The sequence below is a fragment of the Cnephaeus nilssonii genome (genome assembly GCF_951640355.1).
Source record: "Cnephaeus nilssonii genome assembly, chromosome: 21".
Classification (NCBI taxonomy): domain Eukaryota; kingdom Metazoa; phylum Chordata; class Mammalia; order Chiroptera; family Vespertilionidae; genus Cnephaeus; species Cnephaeus nilssonii.
The window spans coordinates 6,065,330-6,086,436 of NC_137092.1; the positions used below are offsets into that span (position 1 = coordinate 6,065,330).

General features: G+C 61.4%; 1 protein-coding gene across 3 annotated transcripts; it reads left to right on the plus strand.

The window, feature by feature from the left end:
- The first annotated feature begins 1,611 nt into the window (after positions 1-1,611).
- Positions 1,612-20,406, plus strand: CSF1 (colony stimulating factor 1). Of its 3 annotated transcripts, none has more exons than XM_079760359.1 (9): positions 1,612-1,991; positions 5,110-5,232; positions 6,364-6,426; positions 8,693-8,863; positions 11,908-12,055; positions 13,159-14,174; positions 14,631-14,683; positions 14,990-15,048; positions 18,476-20,406. In XM_079760359.1, exons 1-8 carry the CDS (start codon positions 1,737-1,739, stop codon positions 15,033-15,035), a joined length of 1,875 nt encoding a protein of 624 aa, XP_079616485.1. In that variant the 5' UTR covers positions 1,612-1,736; the 3' UTR covers positions 15,036-15,048; positions 18,476-20,406. The 3 variants fall into 3 exon arrangements, with proteins under 3 accessions (XP_079616485.1, XP_079616487.1, XP_079616486.1); XM_079760361.1 differs by having other exon boundaries at positions 14,041-14,174; XM_079760360.1 differs by lacking the exon at positions 18,476-20,406 and adding an exon at positions 15,944-17,738.
- Positions 20,407-21,107: the final 701 nt, after the last annotated feature.

Sequence of the window (21,107 nt, forward strand, 5' to 3'; positions counted from 1 at the left end):
TGTCTGGCCCGCGCTGAGTCTGGGGCAGGGTTGAGTTGGTGAAGGAGGAAGCAGGTAACATTTGACTCCTTTCCAACGAGTCAAGAGGTTTATCTTGACACGTTATTGTACTTCCTGTAACCGCTTATCAGTCCGAAGAACTGTGGTGTCGACCCGTTATCTTGCATTATTATTGGACAGGGAGCACTTGACAAACACGGCTGGGGGGAGTGAGCCCTCAACCCCCTTCCTCGGGGCTCCTAGCTCTGCCTGCTCCCAAGCCCATGAAAGCAAGGACCACATCAGCCTGTCCGTCACCATATCCCCGGGACTAGCACAGTGCCTGCCACATACATGGTCATCACAGGGTGCACGCTTGCCGAATGAATGAATGACTCCCTAATGGCCCCTTTCCACTCAGTTGCTATTCATTGGGTGCCCACTGTGTGCTAGACACCGTTGATGGGGAGATACCTGAACATGGGACCAGCCTGAAGGAAGACTCAGTCCAGAATGGGGGCAGAACATAACTGCCAGTACCACTTTAAATACTTTTTAGAAAAACGTAGAGAATGAATCGATCCACAAATGACCAACAGCTTATCAGAGCCGCCAGGGAGGAAGGAGCCAAGTCCAGTGGGAATACAGGAAAAGGAGCCATTCATCCGCCAGGGGAGTGGACGGAGGCTTGGCTGGCGGAGATGTGGTGTGGTTTCAGCCTAGAGGAGGGGGAGTTTGCCTTCAAGACCGGTGGGATCGGTTCAAGCAGAGAGAGCAGTCCTGCGCAAGGGCATGCAGGTGTAAAATCCCTGCTTGGGGCTGGAGCAGGTGACAAGGATGCCTCTGGGACCAGCCACCTATCACATATTTCCCAGGAGGTGGGTGGGTGGCCTCACGGTGGGATTGAAACATTGAATCATAATGAAGAAAGGAAGAGCTCCTGAAGTTGGCATTGTAATTCATAGACTCATCTCGTTGGATTCCGTTCAGAGTCATTCTGTGTAGAGACGAAATGTGGTTCATTTTCTCAGTAAAAGCACTTCCAAAAACACCAAGGGCAATCTAGGGCCCGGGTGCCAATCGCTCGGGGTTTTGGCTTTGGCGGCCAGGAGGGAGCAGGGTGCCAGCCAGTATTTACACCACCCGCAGGTCAAGTGCAGGAGGGCCTCCTGGCACGCTGCACAACTCCCAGGTCCCAGCCCTAGCACACCGCCCCTCCCCTCCTGGCTAGGTAGCCAGCCTCTGGCCTCTACCCCCTGCCCCCCAAATTGGAGACAAGAAGAGGGGTGGGCTGATTGGGGGCTCTTAGGAAGGAGGGGGCTCCCTGCAAACCTGCTGACTCAGGCTCCACCAGGTGCTGCGTCCCGCACAGCCAGGGAGGCCCCGCCTTAGTGTTTGCCCTGCTCTCAGCCCATTCCGGCTCCGATTTGGGAATTTTCAGGCCTAAGGGGAAAGTCCCTTGAGAGGAATGTTAGAAAGAGAGAGACTCTGCTCACCGGATCCGCCTGGAGTGCGCGGAAGGAAGGAAAAGCTCTCTCCCGGGCGGCGCGGCGGTGGCGGGTTGGAGGGCGCGGAGTTGAGCAGCAGAAGAGGCGACTGGAAGACGGGCGGGGAAGCCCAGCCCGAGGGTGGGGGCGGGGAGGCGGCTCAGTGGGCCTCTGGAGTGTGTGTTGCGCGCTTGTGTGTGTGTGTGTGTGTGTGTGTGTGTGTGTGTGTGTGTGTCTGGCGCCTGTCCAACGTAATTTCCCATAAACCACATGCCTAAGTCGCTTAAAAGGCTGTGCCGAGGAGCTGGCCGGCGGAGCCGGCTGGGGAAAGTGAAAGTTTGCCTGGTGCTCTCGGCGCCGCCGCCGGCTCTCCGCACTCCCGGGACAGCGGCGCGGCCCTCGGCGGGGCGCGGACTGCGCGGCGGCCAGCGAGCGAGCGAGCAGGCGAGGGCGGCCGACGCGCCGGGCCGGGACCCAGCTGCCCGTATGACCGCGCGGGGCGCCGCCGGGCGCTGCCCTCCCACGGTAAGCGGCGGGCGCGGCGCGGGGCCGGGTTGGGGCTGGAGCTTGGCGGCCGCGCGGTCCCTGGACCCGGCTGCCCTGCCCGCGTGCGCCGGCTGCAGAGGCGCTCCGGCTGCAGGGGCTCCCGGGGCCCCGGCTGCAGAGGCTCCCGGGGCCCCGGCTGCAGAGGCTCCCGGGGCCCCGGCTGCAGAGGCTCCCGGGGCCCCGGCTGCAGAGGCTCCGGTCGCCTTCCCATCTTTGCACGCGAGCGGCCCCGCGGCCCCGGGCGCTCGTGCTGAGACCCGCTGCGGCCCTGCGCGGCTCCTGCGGCTGCTGCGGCGCTTCCCTGGGAAAGGGACGGCTCCTTGCCCCGCTGCACGGAGGGGCCCCCTGAGCCACCCGCGGGCGGGACAGAGGGGTTCCCTGTCAGCCAGAGGCCCCCGCCCCTCTCCCTTCTGACGGACCTACCGCCAAGGGACCCGCACCGTGGCTGTGACCGCGTGTGGCGCCTTCCCCTGCGGGCACCGTCCTCATCGCCCCGCACAGGCTTGGAGGCCCTGCTGGGGAGTGGGCGCTTCTGGATGGAGAGAGTTCAGGGGTCACCGGCTTATAGGATGCCAGGGCTTGTGCCCAGGAACTGCTGGCACCAGAAGGAGCCGGGCAAGCCGCTGCTTGTTCCAGCTCCCAGACGGGGCTGCTGGGGACCAGGGTGGTTGGCTCAGGTCTGTTTGCGGGGGACCAGAACCCAGAGCTGCCCGAGGATGGCTCTGGATCTTCTTCTTGCAAACTCCGGCGCAGCTCTTCGGGGAGAGCTTGGGCTCGGCGGCGGCGGAGGAAGGTGGGGGAGGTTTGGTGCCGGGGAGGGAGCTGCTGGGGCTGCAGGGCCGAGGGCAGCAGCTGCCACAGCTCCTGGAAGTGAAGGGGGCATGTGAAGGAGCAGCACGCGGCCTCCCTCCCCGCGAGGAGAATGGGAGGGGACGGCGGGGAGAAGAGAAGCGGAAAAGGGGCTGCAGGGTCGGGGAAGGGGCGCAGGTGGGGTGAGGGAGGGCAGAGCGGATCCACAGGAGGAGGGGCCCCACTGAGAGAGGAGGGGGCTGAGGAGGCAGCTGGGAGGGCGAGGGGAGGCGCAGCCAGGCCGGGACAGGGGCTGGAGGAAGAGGAGGAAAGCAAAGGGAGCTGGGTTTATTTTTAAATTTTATTTATTTACCTGTTTTAATCCTCACCTGAGGGTATGTTTTTATTGATCTTAGAGGGAGAGGAAGGGAGAGGGAGAACGATTGAGAAACATCGATGTGAGTGAGAAACATTGATCAGTTGCCTCCCGTACATGTATCTTGACCTGGGGTCGAACCCGCCACCTAGGTATGTGACCTGACCGGGGATTGAACCTGCAACGTCTTGTACATCTTGTACATCAATGGGGATGATGCTCCAACCAACTGAGCCACCCGGCTGGGGCGGGGCGGGGGGGGGCGGGAGGGGGGTAGGGACGCTAGTTTTAGAGAGGGCAGCCCGAGGGTCTGCTTGTGCCAAGGTGTCTGTGGGACTTGGTTGATGGGGACGGTGGACCAGGATGGGAGGCAGGTGAGGAGGGACAGCGTCTCTGAGCCCGGGGCAGAGATTCCTTCCTGGGCGCCCCCAGAGGCCGAGGCTGGTGGGTGGGAGGAGGAAAGGAGGCGGGAGAAGAGGCAGCCCAGCCAGATACAAGCCGGACTGTTAACCCCCGGGTGCCCGTTCAGATCCTCCTCTGAGGTAGCATCGGGCCCCAGGGGCAGGGCATCTTCACCGCTGGCTGCACTGTCCGCACACCCGAACGCCAGGCGGTTCTGAGGCTCAGCATTGCCCCCCCCCCCCGCCCCCCTGCCCTTAAACCTCACTGTCTTGAAGTGCCTGGGACAAGGATGTCTTCGTGAGCATCCTTCCCCTGCTCCCCCCTCCCCGGATGGAGCCGTGCTGTGCCTTCCTCTCTGCCACCAATTTCTCCCTGTCTTTCCAGCCCCCCCTGAGGCCCCGCCTCCCCGCAGCCTCCCTGGTAGCCCAGCCAGGGCCTCCTCTCCCGGGTGAGAGCTGGCGAACATTGAGCTCTCAGTTATATGTAAATCAGCGTGTCGCTGTGGGCTGTTTCAGAGCCTCCTTGTGTTTTTCCATGCGCTGTTTATTGGCAGTATCTGTCTCATCCTCTGGATTACTGAGGCAGAGCCCAGAGCCTAGGACGGTGCCAGCCCTCACCCCACCCTAGCAGCATTTCTCTGAATCTGGGGGAGACTTAGAGCCGGGGAGGGCGGGGGCGCTAAGGGGTGAGGATGAGGGAGAGAGGAAAGAAGGGGAATGAATGACAGGGTGTCGGGAGCCAGTTCTCTGTCTGACTTTCCTCTGGGGGTGAGCAGTTACTGGGTTGAAAGAGAGGAGAGAGCTCAGAAAACATCCTGGCCGTGTTAAGAGCTGGCTGGCTGGCTGGCGGTACAGCCTGACGGGGCTCCGCGAGGCAGGTGTCCGCGGGGACGGACGGACGGACTGACTGGTGCTGGCGGTGCCGCTGCCTCCTGTTGATTTTGACACAGAGCCGCCCAGGGCTCCGAAGGTCTCAGCACGGGCCCGGTTCCCAGCGAAACTGGGTTTGTTTCCAGTAGCAGAGCCGGGCCTGTGTGGGACGAGGTGGGAGGAAGGGCCGGGCCCAAGGGCTCTGTTTGTGGCTCACAGTCTGGAAGCCGGTGCATGGACATGAACTGGAGAGGATGGGCAGCTCATAAGATGCCTGGCTCCGTGTTTGACGTGGCGAGAACAGGGAGATGGGTAGCAGCAAGTCCCGCATTCCAGGAGTTTCTTGTGACCCTGGGATTTAGGCTGGCAGGCGTCCCTTCCAGGTCCTCGTTGCAGTTCAGTGTGTCGTCAGGCTTGGCCTGGGTAAATCTGGGAAGGCTTCTCGGAGGAGACGGCACTCGGGTTGTCATGGAGGGAGAGCAAGGTTGTGCCGGGGCTGTTAGGCAGTCCCCAGAAAGCTGGATTTGGGGAAGGCTGCATCCTGGGGTGAGGGATAGCGCCTGTAGCCTTGTAGGTGTGAGGGCACGGGGGGGGGGGGGGGGGAGGAGGGCGCCTTGGGGAGAGTAAGAGCTGAGGAGAAATGGTGCTCTCTCTGTCACAGACATGGCTGGGCCCCTGGCTACTGCTGGTCTGTCTCCTGGTGAGCAGGAGCATCACCGAGGAGGAGTCGAAGCACTGTAGCCACATGATCGGGGACGGACACCTGCAGCTGCTGCAGCAGATGGTGAGTGTGTGGCCAAGCCCAGCCTCCCTTCTCCTCAGGGGGAAACTGAGGCAGGAGCCAGGGAGAAGGTCAGAGAGACGGGTGGCAGGCGGAGAAATAGGGCTGTGCAGGGCATGGCTCCCCCGATGCTCCCCTCATGGACCTTCTGAAGGTCAGGGCCTCTGACCCCCCGCTGCAGGCACGGGCACGGTGGGCTCCCGGCTGGTTGCCTGGGTAAAGGATTGCCTGGAATGTCAATCACAGATGCTCCCTGTGGAGCCTGCTGTCTCTCCCTCGAGGGGATGCTGCTCTGAGGAGCCAGCCCAGTCTGCCTGCTGTGTCCAGATGTTGCCGCTAGCCCCCACTTGGAACACCAGCCTGGCACCAGGGCCTCCCCAGATTTGGAGTGGAGGCTCCGGCCTCACTCCCAGCCCTCCGCCCTCGTAGCCCTGGCTCCTGCCCAAGGTCTAGGGCTGGGATGGCCGGCTCACCCTGGCCACGAAGGAGCCTGTGCCTCCTGGCCGGGCCAGCAGAGTCATCAGCAATCCCCAGCATGGCTCAGCCCAGCAGAGTCCGTGTGCTGTCATGGCCGTTGTTCTGCCCAGAAGAGCGTTTACCATCCCTCTGGCTGGCCGGGCAGGGTGGGGCACCGCTGGTGAAGGCCAGCTCCTGGGCCCTGAGCTCGGGGCCTGCCGGCCAGGCCTCCTGCCTCTTTTCCTCCTGCACGTCGCTGCCACAGAGACCCCGGGGAGACCAGGAGCCACTGCCCGAGGCTTAGAATCACAGAACCACTGCTGGCGGGGAGGCGGGGGGCTTTCGGGGCATTAAACCCCAGCTCGTACAGATCCTGAATCCCCAGCACTTGTCTAGCCTCTGCTTGAATTCCTGCCGTGACAGGGAGCTCACTACCACCCACAGGAGCTGATGTCATGGAGGGGGAGTAGAAGTAGAAGGAAGAGACTTCTTATCCTTTGCCAGCCCTCGCTTGGGCATGTGGGAGGCACAGGCCCGCCCCTTTTTCCTCTCCAGGTGTGGTTGGGGAAGGTAGATGAGGCTAAAACCCCAATCCACCCAGAAACTCCAGGCCCCACGGTTTGGCGGGCTCAGCCGAGCCGCGGACGCCCTGCCACCACCGGCCGCTCTCTCTTACAGATCGACAGTCAGATGGAGACCTCGTGCAAAATCCCCTTTCAGTTTGTGAATGAGAACCAGTTGGTGAGTTACGGCTACTTACAGGCCCCAACGGGTATGCACTCCTCCGGGCGGGTAGAGTGGGAGCATGAGGGCTGGAGAAGTCCTAGAGCCGGGCAGGATGAGGTGTGAGGACCCCTGGGTGCCCAAGTCTGGGGTGCCAGGGCCCAGGGCTGGACAGGGTGAGGGGCTCAAGTCCCCTGCTGCTCCCTTTTCCTGGCCGGGCACATGCCAGCATCTTCCTATGGGCCAGGCGCTTTGTTTTTCTTTTAAATATATATTTTTAATTTCTTTATTGATTAAGGTATTACATATGTGTCCTCATCCCTCCATTGACTCCCCCAACCCCACCCCACCCCCCCCGCCACTCATGCCCTCACCCCCCTGGTGTTCATGTCCATTGGTTAGGCTTATATTCATGCATACAAGTCCTTTGGTTGATCTCTCCCCCTTACCCCCACCTTCCCCTACCTTCCCTCTGAGGTCTGGCAGTCTGATCGATGCTTCTCTGCCTCTGGATCTGTCCCTGTTCGTCAGTTTATGTTGTTCATTATATTCCACAAATGAGTGAGATCATGTGGTATTTGTCTTTCTCTGACTGGCTTATTTCACTGAGCATAATGCTCTCCAGGTCCATCTATGCTGTTGCAAATGGTAAGAACTCCTTCTTTTTTACCGCAGCGTAGTATTCCATTGTGTAGATATACCAGTTTTCTAATCCACTCACCTGCTGATGGGCACTTAGGCTGTTTCCAAATCTTAGCTATGGTGAATTGTGCTGCTATGAACATAGGGGTGCATATATCCTTTCTGATTCGTGTTTCTAGATTCTTGGGATATATCCCTAGAAGTGGGATCACTGGATCAAATGGGAGTTCCATTTTTAGTAAAAAATATATTTTACTGATTTTTTACAGAGAAGAAGGGAGAGGGATAGAGAGTTAGAAACATCCATCAGCTGCCTCCTGCACGCCTCCTACTGGGGATGTGCCCGCAACAAAGGTACATGCCCTAGACAGGAATCGAACCCGGAACCCCCAGTCCGCAGGCCGACGCTCTATCCACTGAGCCAAACCAGTTCGGGCATGGGCCAGGCGCTCTTCTAATTGCATCTTGATGGAACCGCGATGTGGCCCACAAGGCTTGTTGATGGTCCCCAGAGAGATGAAGGGAGCACAGCTAGTAAGCGGTGGAGGTCTGATCGGCACCGGGCAGGCTGGCTCCGGGGCAGACAGACGCTTCTGCCACCGGCTTTGCTTGTGGAAGTCACCTCCGTCCAGCAGACAGACCGGCAGCCGGGAGATCGGTCCAGCCCTTTCCCTCGTCCTCCTCCCCCACCTCCCGACCAGACACCAAGTGATGCTGGCTCGGCCTCCCCATCAGCTGCTTTGACAACTTCAAGTCCTCACTGCTGCCAGTGCACCCCTCATCCCGCCACTAAGGGGAGCTCTCGGAACCCTAACCTGCTACTTCCTTTTCCCTCCCCCAAACTGGTCAGGGGCCCCCTCATCCAGAGGAAAGCCTAGGTTGCTTAGCCTGGGGTTTATTAGCACCAGGCCCCACCCACTACCCCATCCCTTTCTCCTTCCTCCCCACAAAGCCTGTAATGCCTGGCCAGCGCCCCACCTCAGCCCTGTTCCCGAGTTTGTTCCTCTCTGTGCCCCATTCCTAGGCCCCGCGATGCCCAGAAGTTGTCCCCACCTCTGAGCTTCTCCACACCTGACCCATATATGCTTCTGCCAGCTCGGGAGGCCACCTCCCGGTGCAAGGAACACCCTCTGCATCTCACTCATTGGCTGCCAGGAATGCTCCTTCCAGAGAGTGAAGCTCTCTCTAACCAGAATCCACATTTCCCTCCCTGCACCCCAACCCCCACGGGGCCAGATCCCAAAGAGAGAGAGCGAAAGGCCAGCCGAGGGCAGCAGCCTCTCCCCCACCCCAGGGTCAGGGTCAGGGTCGGGGTCGGGGTTGGGGTAGAGGTCAGGGTCGGGTGGGGCAGGCTGCAGCTCTCCATCTGCTGGGGTGGGCGCATCTGCCAGACCAGCGGTCGGCAAACTCATGAGTCCACAGAGCCAAATACCAACAGGACAACGATGGACATTTCTTCGGAGAGCCCAATTTTTTAAACTTAAAACTTCTTCTCACGCCACGTCTTCAAAATAGACTCGCCCAGGCCGTGGTATTTTGTGGAAGAGCCACACTCAAGGGGCCAAAGAGCCACAGGTGGCTCGCGAGCCGCGGTTTGCCGACCACGGTGCCAGGCCATCAACTCCAGGTTCTCCTTTTTCAGGAAGACCACGTGTGTTACATTAAGCAAGCCTTTTTCTTGGCGCAAGACATCATGGAGGAAACCATCAGCTTCAAATTCAACACCTCCAATGCCATCGCCCTGGAGAGGCTGCAGGAGCTCTCCGTGCGGCTGAAGGACTGCTTCCCCCGCGTCTCCGAAGAGCTGGACACGGTAGGAGGCCCTGGGGCCGAGCCCTGGGTCAGGGCAGGGGCTGGTCCCCGCCCTCCCACACTCGCAGAGCAATCACTTACCTCACCCACTCCACTGCTCGCGCGCGCTCTCTCTCTCTCTCTCTCTCTCTCTCTCTCTCTCTCTCTCTCTCGTTCATTGCTCCATCCACACACCTTTGCTAAGGACTGACTGTGCGGGAGGCGCCGTGCTAGGCCTGGACAGTGTCTCCAGGAACAAGAGCCACCTGGTTCCAAACCTCGTGGAGCGAGCAGTCAAATGAGATTGGCAGCCATTGAACAAGAACCAGCAAAACAGAATTGCAAGCCATGGGGACCCTTCCTTCCTCCCACAGATAGTTCACGAGTGCCTACTGTGCGTCACTGCTGTTCTAGGCACCAGGACACCAAAGACGGGCAGAAATCCCCACGTTCACGGGGCTTACATTTGGGGGTGGTGAGGCAGTTCACAAAATACAGGTCAAACACGTGGCATGTCGGATTGGCAGGAGCTGCGTGGCCGGAGAGAAAAGCAGGGGAGGGAAGACCTGCAGGAGTGGGGGGGGGGGGGGGCGTGAAGGAGCCCCTCTGAGAGGGAGAAACAGGACTCATTTAAGAGGGTGGGGAGGAAGAGCCAGGGAAGGCTTCTGAGGAAGAGAGTAATTTTTTGAGGCCCAGTGGTGGGTACGTTAGGAAGCAACAAGGCTGGTCAGAGCATCCCAGAACCGAGCGTGCCGTGCAGGAGCCCTGAGGTGAGCAGGAGCGTGCACATTCCGCACCCAGGGGTGTGCAGCATGGGCCCAGGTGCGGAAGTGAAGGGCGGAGAGGGTCCCCGGGGTCCTGGCCGTGTGGGATTTGGCCTGAAGAGCGAGGCAGCGTGGGGAGCAGGCCGGTGACCGGACCTAGCTGGCGTTGAGACCCTTCTGGTTGCTGTGCAGAGAGGGGGCTGTGGGGGCAGGTCTGGAGGCTGGGAGACCAGCAGGAGGCCCACGTCCCAGCCCGAGACGGGATTAGACCACGTGTCACTGGCTGGTGCCAGATCAGGGTGAACAGAGAACTCGGCTCCCAAAGATGCAAAGACAGAGGTCGCCAGAGGGCGTGTGGGATTGAGGGAGGAAGCCTTTTTTAATAAGAGAGGTATTAAACCTGTGGTTTCCCAATATTAAGGTTCTTAAGACTCACTTGGGGAGCTAATTTAAAACCCAGATTCCTCCCTAACCGGTGTGGCTCAATGGATAGAGCGTCGGCCTGCAGACTGAAGAGTCCCAGGTTCGATTCCGGTCAAGGGCATGTACCTTGGTTGCGGGCACATCCCCAGTAGGTGGTGTGCAGGAGGCAGCTGATGTTTCTAACTCTCTATATCTCTCTCTCTTTCTCTCTGTAAAAAAATCAATAAAATATGTGTTTTTTTTTAAATATAAAATTAAAATAAAACCCAGATTCCCAGTGTGCACCCCTAGAGCAAGCATGTCAAACTCGCTGCTTGCGGGCCACAGGCCTCGAGTTTGACATGCTTGCCGAGAGTCTGATTCATGGGTCTGTGGCTGGGGCCAGGACTTTGCATTTCAACAAGCCACCCACCCTGTGAATGCCCACGGGACAGACTCCAGGAGGGATGAAGAAGCCTTGGGAGCCAGAGGAGCTAGTCTCCTGCGGGGACGCTGGGGAGGGATTCGGGCTACTGAGGAGAGAGGACACAGCCTGTGGGCATCGGGGGCCTTCGGTCTGAGGGGCCGTTTTCTCCAGGAAGAGGCCAGAGAGCCAGGCTGGCTCTTTACAGCGCCTGGGGGAGGCTGGCAGATGAGGAAATGGGTCCAAACTGGATCGTCCATTTGGCCAGAGTCCCCTCGATCAGGCCCAGGTCTTCTCATTCCTGCAGGCTTTCATCGTTTATCTGGCCCACAGTGATGAGGGGCCTGCTAGGCCCGGGCCATGGGCACGCAGCCATGCCTACAGCTTCGCAGCCTAGGAAAGCTCCACCCTGTGCAGCTCCGTTAGGGGAAGCTTGGTATCTGGAAGGCATCAGCGAGTCGGCCACAGATGATGCCGTAGGCGTGCATGGCACTGCCTGGTGTGTGTGACAGGCGGGCCCCCACGGAGCCCTGAGGAATGCCCGCGTTAGAAGTCAGGTGGCGGAGCCTGGTCAGGAGACGGGGAGAAGGAGCTGCCGAGGTTGGGAGGAAAGGCAGGAGTGTGTGTGAGGGGTCCCAGCGCCCCAGTGCGTGTGGGAGCCTGCGTCCCCCCGAGCAGAAGAGGAAAGAGTAGCTCAAGACATGGGGCTGGGGCAGCCTTGGACCTCCTTCCAAGACACAGCAACGCCAGAGAAGGACCCACAGCCATGGCCTGCTCCAGGCCAGGCTCCACACCACGGCACCACCCCCCCACCTCCCTGAGAACCCCTCAGACGGGCTCTCTTGGCTCTGTGGATAAGGTCAGCAGTTCTTGACATGGCCAGCCAGGGCCTGCAGGACCGGTCCTGGCTGACCCCTCTCAGCTGCATCTCTCACCGCTCTCCTCCTGGATGGCAGCACTGTAGCCATTCTAGCCTTCTTTTCGTCTTTCAACAGTCCAGGCTCTTTCCTGCCTCAGGACCTTTGCACAGTCTGCTCCCACTGCCTAGACAGTTCTCTCCAACTCCGCTTCCTTTCCTGGTTACCTTTTGCTCATCTTTTAGTCGGTTCTTGGGCACATGGTCATACACGCTCAGGTCATTCAGAACTCCCTCACGTTCAGGACTCACCGCGCTTGTAGCAATGGCTTGGGTACCTGTGCCTTGCTGGACTCAATGTCCAGCTCGGCCAGGAACCACCTCTCTCATTCATTGCATGATTCCCAGGTAATGACCATATGCCTGGCACATATCCGTGACTAAATGAGAGCGCTCCTGGCCTCCGGACTGATTCTGCTGCAAGCGAGGGGAGAGGGGAGGGAGAACATGAAAGAGAAAAAGGAGGCAGGTGTGAGAAAGGCCACGGAAGTTAGACAGACAAGCTAGAGACGCTGGGCCAGTGCTGAGCCTCACCCCGGGGACCTGCTCTCTCCTTCCAGGCCTGTGTCCAAAACTTCTCTGAGTCACCCCTCTGGGCGCTGGAGAAGATCAAGAATGTCTTCAATGAAACAAAGAACCTCCTTAAAATGAACCAGAGCATTTTCAGCAAGGACTGCAGCGACAGCTTTGCCAAGTGCTCCGTCCCAGGTAAGCAGCAGAGGGACTGGCACGGGGGAGGCAGGGGAGAGCGTGCGGAAGACGGGACTGGGCGGTGGGACGTGGGGCTATGGGGACCCCCGGAGGCAGCCTGGCTGCTACTCGTCTCCTGTGCGTGTAGATGTGCTTGTTTCGTGTACACATGTGGCTTCGTGCATCTCGGGGTGGTCCTCGGCACATGTCTCTTCTGACATGTGTGTGCATGTACACCTACGTATGTCTGCATGTCAAGGCATCAAGAAGGACCATGCTGGTGGCTGTGAGATTAGGGAGCGGGGAAGGGGGCCCCTCTGGGAGAGCCCTGTAGGCATGGAGGCTCCCCGGCTCCACAGGGCGGCCGAGCACACGGGGGGTTCCGTGGAGAGAGCGGAGGCTCCGCCTGGGAGTCAGGGCCCTGGCTCTGAGAACCCCGCTGCCAATCACCAGGATACCCAGGCTCCCGAAGTCCTCAGGACGCCCTGAGTGTCCCCTCAAGGGACAGGCTGGATTTGAAGTCTGAGCATCATTCAAACTCGCCCAGTGCTGGCACCGGCTGCTCACGTGCACCGTCCATGTCCTCGTCTCTGCGTCTCGTGTCATGTGTCCGTGCAACCTTGCTCCCCGAGGCAGGGACTGGAGCCCTGCCACCTGGCACCTGCCGGTGGCCAAGTCCAGTCTCCTTGTTTCAATCCCAAGGCCTCAAGCCTTGGCCACAGTCCAGCCGCCCCAGCCGTTCCCGCCCGTGGCCGTGGCCCCTGCTGTGCATGGCACCACCTTGCTGCTTCCGGCTTGGGGTGTCTTGTGTTAGCCCTGGTGGCCTCTGCTCACCCCTGGCTTGGCGTCTGGCCACCTGGGACCCCAGGAAGAGCTGCGCTCTGGTCTTCCCTGTCCCTGACCCCGACCCCCAGGCTGCGCCTCTCAATCCTGCTCTTTGTTCTCACCCACAAGACCCTGCCGTTTGCACCTTCCCTGCTTGTGTCAGTCCTGTCGTGCCCTCGGCCCCAGGGCTGAGTCAGCAGGTGCGGGGACCCTCCCCGGTCCCTCCGGGAACGCTGTGCTGGAGGCTGGTGACTCTAGCTCCTCCGTCTTTCTCTCTCCCTCTGTGGTTCTTTCAGATGTGGTGACCACGCCTGATTGCAACTGCCTGTACCCCAAAGCCACCCCTAGCAGTGACCTGGCCTCTGCCTCCCCTCAGCAGCCCCTTGCCCCCGCCACGGCCCCTCTGGCTGCCTTGCCCTGGGCTGACTCTGCGGGGACAGAGGACAGCTCTCTCTCGCCCAGTGAGCAGCCCCTCCGCACAGAGGGCCTGGGCAGTGCCAAGCAGCGACCGCCCAGGAGCACGTGCCAGACCTTTGAGTCACCAGAGACCCCAGGCGCCGAGGGAGGCCCCGTCGGAGGTTCACCTGAGCCCCAGCCCTCGGTTGGAGCCCCCGTCTCTGGGATGGAGGACGTTCTCAACTCCGTGCTGAGCGCTCACTGGGCCCTAGAAGAGGCCTCTGGAGAAGCTAGTGAGGGGCCTGCACCCCGAGGCCCAGAGCCCGCCCCCTCCAGGCTGGGAGGAGGCAGCGTGCAGGCGGAGGCCGTCAGACACAGCAACCTCATCTCAGCATCTCCACTCCGCGCATCGGCCCAGGGCCAACCGCCAGCCGATGGAACTGGCACCCCCCGGCCCAGGGTGGGCCCGGGGAGACCCCCTGGCCAGGCCCGGAGCCGCACAGCGGAGAAGACAGACCGTCCCCCCGTGCCGCCCAGAGACACCCAGGAGCCAGGCTCTGCCAGGCCCCTGCTCCTGCGCCCGAGAGGCCTCAGCCGGCCCTCCACCCTCTCTGCTCAGGCCCGGCTTCCCGGCAGCCTCGCCTGGGACAGTGTGCTGCCCCTCGGGGGGCCGCAGGGCAGGAGGAGCACCCGGGCGCGGAGGAGCACCGCAGGGCTGGAAGGAGGACCACGTGAGGGGGCGGCCGCGCCCCATGCCCATTTTAACCCCGTTCCTTTGACAGACATAGACTGGGCGCAGCCGTCCTCCACCCCCCAGGCCGGCGAGCTTGTCCGCCCCCTGCTGGTGCCCAGCGTCGTCCTAGTCCTAGTCCTGCTGGCCGTGGGCGGCCTGCTGCTCTCCAGGTGGCGGCGGCGGGTAAGGAGAGCCCAGGGGCCGAGGGGCGGGCACCTCCTGGGGACCGTGGCGCAGCGGGTGGAGGAGCAGGTCCGGGCAGGCGGGCTGGGGGGCAGCCTGGGTCCTGCAGACGCTCACACCAGGAGGCTGGCTGAGCACAGAGGAGGGCAGGTGGGCAAGGAGGGTTTCTTCAAGATGGGGGGGCTCCGGGTGTAAGGTCAGCGGAAGGGCGGGGGCAGCAGGGAGCCGGAGAGAACATTCCTGGACCAGAGGCACGTGGAGGAATGTGATGCTGTGTGCACCAGGGCAGGGCCTGGGGCCGGGACATAGGAGACAGCCTAGCAGGGCAGAGCCGGGGGTCACCTGGCCCTGTGGCTGATCCCCACGTCTCAGTCTCTGGGGGAGCCCTGCCTGGGGATGGGACCCGGTCCCCCAGCCTGCCCAGCTGCTCAGTGAACTGCCCTTTTCTGTCCCCAGAGCCATCAAGAGCAACAGACCGTGGATTCTCCCCGGGAGCAACCAGAGGGCAGGTGAGAGTCCGGGCTGGGGTGGCTCTGTAGGCAGCGGGGGGCCTGTCTTGGCACCTGTTTCCCCTCTACATTTGGGGGGACTTCCTCCCACTTGCTCTGAGGCAGAGGAGCTGGGAACAGGATGGGGGAGGAGAGGAGGAAGGGGCTGGGATTTCTCCTGATTTCGTCACAGGGTGAGGCAGGTCTGGGTCTCCCGCACCTGCGAGGGTTCGAGCACATGTGCGGGGGGCGGGGGGCCCACTTAGGGGGTTCCCTCACTCCCCGGATTCACTGGGGTCTGACGTCAGCCCTGTGCTCCGCCTGCAGCCCCCTGACCCAGCACGAGGACAGACGGGTGGAAACGCCGGTGTAGAGGGAAGGCTAAGGTAAGCCTCTGGTTCTGCACCCCTTAAAATGGCTCCGTCCTTTCCCCTCACCCTGACATGGGGATCCCACCAACGCCCCGGAGGCCCACACACTTGGCCCGCGCCCCTCTCACCTCTTTCCACCCATCAGCAGGCCGGCCAACCACCCCTCTCCGGGTCCTCAGGGCCCCCCATCCCCTCCACCCTGTCTGAGGCCAGACCCGTTCCTCTGCATTGGCTTCTTCTTCTTTTTAAAATAAATCTTTATTGTTGAAAGTATTACATATGCCCTCCCCCCCCCCCATTATGCATTGGCTTCTTATTTCTGCCCTGAGCTTCTACTCTTGCTGCCATCGCCCACACCAGAGCCCCCAGATCCTCCTGTCAGATCTTCACCCTCCTGGAGAGCTTCAGAGTTTCACTTCAAACCACCCTCCCCGCTTGGCCCCCAAACTCCCCCGGCAGCTGCTGCTCTGAGTACCTCTCGCCGGTTTCCGTTCTGCTTGCACCCCGGTCTGACCCTTCTCCCCAGCCCAGATGACCCCCGCCCCTCGCTGCTTCGAATCCATGGAGCCACAGAGCCTTAGTGTTGGAAGGGCTCTCAGAGGTCACTAGGCTGAGCGTCCCACCCCAAAGGGACCTCCCCTCCCTGCCTCCCAGCGTCCGATCACGCACTCAGAGAGCCAGGCCAGCTCCCTGCCATCTCCGACAGCACCCCTAGCACCGTGAGGAAGTCCTTCTTCGGGCGAGGCCTAGAGGCTTTTCCGCTACCTCCCATCCCCCCGGGATGACCCTCCCTCTACTGTCAGGAGAGCCCTCCAATACCTAAAGCCAGCCAGCCATGTCCCCTTTAAGACTTCTCGCAGCTCAGTGTGGCCACGTCCCTCAAACATTCCTTATATGATGTGGTTTTCAGACCCCTCACCATCCTGGTCGCCCTCCTTTGGACACACTCGTTTGTCAATGTCCCCTGCCAGTGTGGCGCCCAGCCCTGGACACAGTGCTCCAGACGCGGTCTGACCAGCTCAGAGTGCATGGGACTGTTGCCTGCCTTGACCTGGACAGTATTCTGCTATGCGCACAGATTAAGTTTGCATTAGTTTTTTTGGACTTTTTTTTTTTAACAACTGCATCATATTGTTGTCTCGTATTTAGCTTGTGGTCTATGAAAAGCCCTAGTTCCCTTTCCCATAAGCCTCTGTCAAGCCAGACCTCTGTCCTCTACTTGGGCAGATTCATTGTTTTAACCAAAGATTAGTTTGTATTCGTCCTCGTGAAAACTGCCCTGTCGGTGTCTGCCCGTCACCGAGCCCCTGACATGGTCCCCCTCCCAATCCTGTCTCCCTGGCCCTCCCAAGGGTGTCTCCCCCACACTGACCGGTGCCTGCTGGCGCCCTCGCCCACGTGGATAAAGATGTGACCCTCGTGCCTCCGTGCCCCTGGCTCTCTGGCCAGGCGGCCCCGTCCTCCTCCCTTCCCTCCCCTCCGCCCACCATCAGCCATAGGACGTCTTCCTTCCTGATTCCTCCTCTGGTCGCTCCTGCCGTTCACACCCCTCTGCCCTCTTGTATTTGGTTAATACTGTATCGATTTGCACTGACTCGGATGTTGTTTTTATACATTTCAATCCTTGTTTTATGTGTCTGTGTACATCCCGCACCCCGAATCAGGCTGTAAGCCCCTTGCGGGCAGGGACTGTGTCTTCCACTTTTTTGGCATTTTTTTTTTTCTGCCCCGGGTTCCGGTACAAAGAGGGCTTTTCCGCACGTGGCCACGCGCTCAATAAACATGGACCGACTGGCTTCGGGGCTGACAGACGCATGGACTCTGGCCAGCTGAGTCTAGTTAACCAGCCTCCTGACTAACCCGTTGACCAGCTCACTGAGTGACTCTGACTGACCAGCTGGTAACCGCCTAGTTGGTTACTTGTTGATTGGGGAGCTGATGGGCTAACTCAGTGGTTGGCAAACTGCGGCTCGCGAGAGACACATGCGGCTCTTTGGCCCCTGAGTTTTTAGCTAAGGCCAGCTTAGGAGTACCCTAATTAAGTTAATAACAATGTACCTGCCTATATAGTTTACGTTTAAAAAATTGGGCTCTCAAAAGAAATTTCAATTGTTGTACTGTTGACATTTGGCTCTTTGACTAATGAGTTTGCTGACCACTGGGCTAACTGACTGGCTGGCCGACGAGTTGGGGCGACCTATCAAGTTTCACCCCATGCCCAATGCAAGCCGCCGCCTTCGGGCCTTCCCAGGTGTAAGGCGCCAGGCCTGGGCCACGCCTAGGAGATGGGGGGATCTGACGGATGTTCCACACCAGAAAAGAGCACAAGGAACACATCTGGGCCCCCGAGGTCTGCCTGGGGGGAGTGGAGAGTGGGTCAGAGGGACACTGGCAGGTGGTCTCTGGGCCAGGCACCCGGAGTCTCAGGGGGAGTCAGGGCCAGCGCCAGCCTGCTTGCCACTGTGCCAGGAGAGGTGGGTGAGGGGCCCTCAGAGAAAACCCACCCCCACCCCCCGCCCTCCCTGTCGGAGCTCGCCCACTGGGTCCTTCTTCCCTGAGGCCCAGCTGTGCCTAGTGTGGCTCGTGTCCAGCCCAGGGCTCCTCCCTCCTGAACCTCCAGAGCCTGGGAACGGGCTGGGAGCCAGAGGGCTGGTCCCACTTCTCGCCTTGCCCGTCACAGCCTGGGCCCGGGAGGGGAGCTCCACACAGGGTCCAAAGTCAAGCTGCTGGCCGGAGTCCAGGGGGTTTCTGGTCTGAGAACAAAGCGTTCTGAGGATGCCGGGCCAGGGGACAGGCTGGGGGCGGGGTGGGGAGAGAGCAGGGCCCTCCGTCACATGCAAGATGCAGGGAGGCCCATCCGGAAGGAGGCGGCTGAGGGTGAGCATGTGATCGGGAGGGATTTCCTTCTCCTGGGACCACCTCGAGGTCCTCCTCTTCGGTGACCTCTGCTCTGCTGTCCCCAGTACGGTGTGTGCCCCCCCCCCCCCCCGTGATGAATGCCTAGAGGTGGACACGAGAACTCTCTTTGCTGGTTAGCAGGGCTCACCCTTGGCTCATTGGGCCGAGGCCCGTGACGTGGTCTTGCCCGCGGAGGGGTCCGAGGGCACGTGAATGCCCCCTTCCTTCCCTCACACCCCTCTGTTTGAGCAATGCCTCGCACCCCTGCTTAGACCCCCGCCAGGCCCGTCCGCTCCCGCTGTGGTCCTTGCTGCCCCACGAGGAGGCAGGAGGTGAGGGCAGTCTGGCCCGCGGCTGGGACCGCTGCCAGAGAAAGCGGCCTGGCCCTTGCGGTGTCTGGGCGGCCGGGAAGGCGAGGGCAGGGACGGGAGGAAGTCCTCCCTACGCACCAGCCCACAGGAACGCCAGGCGCCCCCACGCATGTCCTCGGCGACCCCTCCCTCGCTCCCACTCGCTGATGGGCCTCTCTCTCTCTCTCCCACAGCTGGGCGCACAGGACAGTCTCTCCACGGCAGGAGGTGTGACGGGGCGTCCACCCGCCTCCTCCTCCACCGCCATCCTCCTGGGAATGTGGCCTGCCCACCCTGAGGGCTCCTGCCGGCCAGGACCAGAGCAGAGCAGCCGGGCCGGTCCCTCCACCCTCGACCCCCGGACTCTGGACTGACTCGGAGAGGGCCGGAGTCTGCCTCATGCTGCTGATATTTATCGTGGGCCCTGGCGGCTCCCATCTGCTTGAGGGGGGCTGGCGAGCCCGGAGGAGTTCCCTCCGCCCCTGGGGCTGTGCCCTCCTCCGCCCCCTCCAGCCAGTGCCCGGGCAGGGACCCAGCGGCCCGTGGACGTGGACAGCAGGGTGGGCGCCGAGGAATGGAAGAACCCTTGCGCCCAGAGGACCTGTCTGGTGGCAAGGGATGGATCCCTGCCCCAACGAGCAGGCACATGTCGCAGAGAGATGCCGGAGATGGGCAGGGCGGGACGGCGTCGGCTGGTTTCCTGGAAATGTGGGCGGCCCAGAAGCTGCGCCGACAGCCCTCCGCCGGCAACGCTGGTGCCAGGAGGAGAGGGAAAGGCCAGCCCTGCCCTCGGGACCTGCTGGGCTCTTGATGCCAAGGGGAAGCCCACGGCGGGCGGCTGCCCCACCGGCCCTCCAGAACCCGCCGAGCTGCCCCGGGAGGCCATCCCGGGGCGCCCCTCTCGAAGGAAGCATTGCACTGTGAAGACTGGACCCGCCTGCTGTACAGCCCGCCCGGCCGTCCGACGCACATCCGTCCGCCCTCCGCCCTCCAGCCTCCCCAGCTTCTGCACTGACTGCCCGAGCCGGCCTCACCCGTCCCACCGACCGAGGGAGCCCCTGAGCCCTGACCTTCCGCTGATCTGGCCTTGGACTCCCTGGGGTGGGCGGGGCGGGAGGACGCCTGGGCCGCCGCCAGAGCAGGTCTCCCGGCTGCTGTTGGCCCAGGTTTCTGCATTTTGCACTTTGACGTTCCCAAGGGGGAAGTGACTGGTGGGAGGGAGAAGGGCGGGGGGGGGGGGGCAGAGACAGACACAGGGAGGGTCTTTGAAGTGATGGGTATGCCCCTGAGGTTGGGGGAGGCGTCCACGCCCCTGACCCCGGCCGCAGCCACAGCCGCCAGGCCGCTGCCCGCGGGCACCCCGGGGCCGAGCGAGCGGGCTGTCCCTGGGAGGGGCCCGGTAGGCAGGGATACCTCCAGCTCTCACCCCCACGCACCCACCCAGGACCACCGTCTCTGTGACCAGGCAAGCCAGGGTGGGAGAGGGCCGAGCATCTGTCCCCAAGTCTGCCCTGAGGGCCTCCCCTTCCTGGGCCAGCCCCCGGCGGCAGCTCCAGGGCGGCCAGCTGCCGTGTCCCTCTGTGCAGCTGCGCCCCTTCTCTCCTGCCGCCCTGGGCCCTCCATGGAGAGGCCGCCCCGCGGCCGCTAGGCAGGGCCCCCCACCTTCCCTTCCTGCCCTTGAAAGTGAAGGTCACTGGTCCCTGACAGCTGAGGCTCTGCCTCCCAGTCACAGACTCTGTATTTGATGCCAGAAAGTGTGTATTGAAAAGTGGAAGGAAACAAACAAACAGACACAGGAAAAGGCATTCCTGCTCCACCCTCACCCCTTAAACGTGTAGTATTTTCAGAGTCAGGAAAGCAAAGAGCTTCCTTCCGACAGGGGTTGGATTTGCTTTCCTGCCTCGGGCGCGGGCGGGCCCAGGGCCGCCTCGGTGGCTCCCCGGCCAGCCGCACGGGACCCCTCCTTTTCTCTGAGAAAGCCGAGAGGGAACATTGGCTCACACACTGTGAGATTTTGTTTTTACACTTGGAAGTGATGAATTATTTTATATAAAGTCATTTAAATATCTATTTAAAAAATAGGAAGCTGCTTATATATTTAATAATAAAAGTGCACAAGCTGCCACGTGTGAGTCCTGGGAAAAGTTGTTTTTGGGGGTGGGGGTGGCAAACATGGGGGGTGGGCATCGGCTGTCGGGGGAGACCCCTGCTCAGAAAGCTTTTTCGAAGGCGCGCGGGGACGGAAGGTTCTCTCCAGTCTCCGGCCTTGTTACCCAGACCTCCTGCCTCTCGCTTCCCAGACACCCTCCTCTGCGCATCTGTTTAACAGGGAAACGACAGAGCAGCCAGACCTCAGCCTGGCCACCGGCCCCTGCCCGGCCCGGCCTCGCCCGGCCTGGGAAAATGGCTGGTTGGGCTCTGTCCAAGGGTGAGGGGCCTGCAAGGACCAGGCTCCTGACCTCTGACCCCTGCTGTCCAGGTCCTGGCAGAGCAATGAGGTGAATGGGGAAGGTCTCTGGGCTGGGAAGTGGGTGAGGCTGGGAGGGGGAGAGAGGCAGCGGGTTGTGGGAGGGGCCTCAGGGCCTGGTCCTACCGTGAATGGAGAGGAGGCAAGGGGAGAGGGGGAGGGGGTGAAAATGGGAGTGGGGGGGGCGGGCATAAGGGATGCTGGAGGGGCAGGCGATGGAAGCCCAAACACACACCCTGGGCAAGACTGTGACCAGAGGGCCCCCCCTCCCCCCACTCCTGAGAGTGTGACAGACAAAGTCTTGGGCCACTGGTTCTCAACCCTGGCTCACCTAAGAATCACTTGGGTTGAATCAGAAG